At 43.0% G+C, this 3714-nt stretch overlaps 1 protein-coding gene across 1 annotated transcript in view; it reads right to left on the bottom strand.

Moving 5' to 3' along the window:
- Nucleotides 1-407: 407 nt before the first annotated feature.
- Nucleotides 408-3714, bottom strand: part of LOC105983500 (chromosome unknown open reading frame, human C17orf85) — a 52228-nt gene continuing 48921 nt past the window's right edge. The window contains exons 12-13 of the mRNA XM_013013410.1: nt 2542-2703; nt 408-1533 (exon numbers count right to left, since the gene is read on the bottom strand). Of these exons, the coding sequence (XP_012868864.1) occupies nt 1298-1533; nt 2542-2703 (398 nt within the window). The 3' untranslated portion in view covers nt 408-1297. The remainder of the gene's footprint in view (nt 1534-2541; nt 2704-3714) is intronic.

The raw sequence follows: 3714 nt of genomic DNA, 5'->3' as shown, positions 1-3714 counted from the left end.
TCAAGGCCTAGAGCTCTACCACTGAGCCACAGCTCCTATTTCTAGCTTTTTGCTGGTTAATTGGATATAAGAGTCTCCTTAGATCTCAGCTTCCTGAGTAGCTAGGGATACAGGCATGAGACACAAGTGTCTGGCTATTTGCCAGTTTTTCTGGGTACGCACTCTACCACTTGAGCCATTCCTCAGTTATAAGTTGCCAGTTTTGAAGAAGTCTTCAGCCATATCTTGGAGACAGAATAGACTATCAATGGATCACTTCTAAAGTGATAACTAACAACACATGATCCCATCTCAGATGGATGGATTTTTTTTTACTACAGTGGCCAAAAGCAAGTTGAACTGTGTACAACAAACAGACCATACAATTAGGGCCATTTAAAAATAATGAGACTCTTCTCTTTGCCTTCTTCCAAAGTATATAATATATATTTAACAGCACAAAAAAGACGCCACTTGAGCTTCCCCTGTAGTCAATAGGAAGAAATTCCACATATAAAAATTAAAAATTTAAACTTTTAAGTCATTAATATTTTTAAACATAATACAGACTTAAAAATTGTTCAACAGTAACCCATGACCCCACCCTAGCACATAAATCAATCCCATATCCACAAGTCACAGTTTTTGTTCCTAAAAATCCCACAGCACTGAACTTGATCTTCACATCAAGCTGGAGCCAATAAAAGGCCCTAACAGAAATCCCCAAGGGAAGAACGGAAGTGCAATCTATCAGAAGCTCAATCACTGCTGCAACTCTTATCTACCTGGGTATCAGGTGCACCTCTGAGGTCAGGTCCATGAGATTCGGCCCTCATACTAGGTCCTGGAAGAGTGAGCTGGCAGCTTCCCTCATCTTCCCCCTCGAAGGCTGTCCAGTAAGCACCTGGGAATTGACTTTTCCTGGGAAAAGGGTGCTGGTAACAGCTGTCAGGGCCAAGGCAATAGTGAGAAGTTCAGTTCTCTGCTCTTTGGATGGACTGTGTAAAACATTTCTTTTAAAAGACAATGTTAAAAATATTAAGAAAAATGTCTACAAAATCTGGAGGGCTGCCTTTTTTCTCAAAGGGTAAAGCTTGGTGGGGTGGTGGGAGAGCTGAGGGCCCAGAACTATAGCTCTGCAGCAAAAGGTAGAGATGCCCTTCAAAATGTGTCACACTCTTAGGATGTCCTGCCGAAACAGCAAGAGCTGAGGGTGGCTGTAAGAGGAGGGAGGGGCGCAACTCCTGCAGGGAAGGCTCCTACTGTGAGCCTCTGTGTAAGAATGTCAGGCTTAGGACAGCTGCCAAGGCCAGGGACATCAGGACTCTGCCTCTGAACCAGAGGTGCTTTCCCGACTAACTTCAATCTGGAGAGATGGTAAGTTATCTAACCGGCTCTTCTTTTGACGAGACTGTTCTTTCTCCTTAATGAGAGCCCCCCATGCCCTCTGAAGCTCAGAGTCATCTTCCTCAGTGCCAGGCGCCCTGTGAACCACTTTCTTCGTATTCTTCTCTTTGGTCTTGGGTGCAGATCCTAAGCGAGTCCATAAGCTACCTATTTGGGAGAGAAGGCATTTCAGTTTGGCAGCCAACACTGAACTGTACCGTAGTTCTAAGGAAGCAGGGGTTCTGCCAACACCCAATATGCAGAGAACATCTGTGGTCTGCACATCTATAGCCACTTCTGCAAATGGAGGAGATGGATCCCAGAGGGAGATTCTCATTTCCAGTGGCAGGTGCCCCCACACTAGGCACAAGATAAACACCCAAGAGGTTGTTTCCTGATCCAGGTGAGATTCATGTGCCTAATGCAATTTTGTTCTGCCAAGAAACTGCCAGCTCTAACATTCTGCAAACTGAGGTACTTTACACTATAAACTACTTTCAGATTTCTGGCTAACCATCCATTAATTATTTGGAGTATATTTTATTAAAAAAAATAATGAATACCAGGGTATGGTACATAATTATAATCCCAACACTTAGATGGACGACGCAGGAAGACTGTGAGTTCAAACACAGTTTAAGGCCTGAGCTACATAGCAAGATCCTGACTCAAAAGCCTAAAACAGGTATGACTGGAGGCATGGCTTAGCTGTAGAACACCTGCCTACCAAGTAGAGGCCGAGTTCAAACCCTAATACCACCCCCCACAAAAAAAAAAAGAGAGAGAGAGAGAGAAGTATGTGTTTAGAATTTTGTAGTACAGACATACTGTAAGACAATTACAAGTTGTATTTATGAGGAATACAACAAATGTGGAAAAATGATCACAATAAAAACCCTACATAAAAAGGGCAGAATGTACATATGCACAAAGTCTGGAATACACATATAAAACTAAAAATTATTTGTCCTGAACTCAAAAAAGGAGGACTGTGTATTCTTTTCAACTTCCTAACTTTTCCCATCAGCATTATAATGATGATGATGTTGACAACAAAGATCACATAAAAGGAAAAATCACTTTGTTTTACCATGTGCTGCTTCCTGCCTCTCTTCTATGCTATCCTCCCTATCCTCTGCTTGTTCCCAATCCTCAGTACCATCAGTTTGTACCCACCTGATTTCTTTTCCCGGGTATCAGAGTAGAGGCCTTTAACATCTTGCCTGGCAACCCCTAGCCTACTATGCACATCTGAAGAGGGCTCTCTCCGAACCACTGGGTTACTACTGAAAGCCTTTTCTGGAGAATATGGTCTTTTTCCTAATCGCTGGCGAATATCTGGAAAAAGAAAAAAGTACTACTGTTACCAAGTGTATATGCTTCACTACTGGTATTGTCAGCCTGAGATCCTAAAGGATCTTGTACCAAATCCTACTGAGTGATGTCCTGAAACAATCAGGCCTCTAAAAACCTTTTTTCTTCATTACTTTTCTTGTTCGTTTCCTAAGGAAATCTCTAGATTCCCCCAGGAAAACTCAGGGAATGTCAGGAAAACAACCTCATCCAGAATCTTCTGAAGCAGAATCACCTTTTTTGTGTTTTAGTTAGCAATTGTATTTTTCCTCCCACCTCTTCAACAAAACATGCCTATAATCCTTGCTACGAGGGAGCTAAGTTTATGAGAATCACAATTTGAGGGCAGCTAGACCAAAAAAGTTAACAAAACCTCCATCTCAACTAATAAACTGGATACAGTGACATGTGACTGTCACCCCAACTGTGTGTGTAATGTGAATAGAGGGGTTGTGTTATAGTCTATGCCAGCCTAAGCAAAAAGTGACTTATCAGTAAGTGGAAACAACTGTGGCTATGACTCATGACTGCCTGTCTAGTGAGCCCAAGGCCCTGGGCTCAAACCCCAGAATTGAAGGAAGAAAACAAACAATAGCAACAGCAGATCCATGTTTATTAGCAGAAGCCTCATGCTGGGGTTCTTCCCATCTCACATGCCTCTTCTAGAGTGGCACCACACCCTTTGGTCACCAGGCTGAGTCTCCTCTGTGGCTTCTCTGCCTTTATTCCTTATTTTCCAACCCCTAGTCTTCCAAGGTATCCTGCATCCCATTCTCATCTTTTTCTGTTACCACTGTCATTGACATAGTTCAGGCCTTTGTTTCTGAACTCTATCCCAATCTACCTCAGCCCAAAGTTTTCCTTCTTAAACAGGTATAAGATCTGGCTAGCTGGGCATGGTGGCTCACACCTGCAATCCTAGCTACTCAGGAGGCTGAGATCTGAGGATCACAGTTCAGAGCCAGCCTGGGCAGGAAAGTCCATGAGACTCTTATC

Source organism: Dipodomys ordii, unplaced genomic scaffold (assembly GCF_000151885.1).
Source record: "Dipodomys ordii isolate 6190 unplaced genomic scaffold, Dord_2.0 Scaffold19, whole genome shotgun sequence".
Classification (NCBI taxonomy): domain Eukaryota; kingdom Metazoa; phylum Chordata; class Mammalia; order Rodentia; family Heteromyidae; genus Dipodomys; species Dipodomys ordii.
Note: the sequence above shows the minus strand (reverse complement) of the source record. Positions and strands in the feature narration are given on the sequence as shown.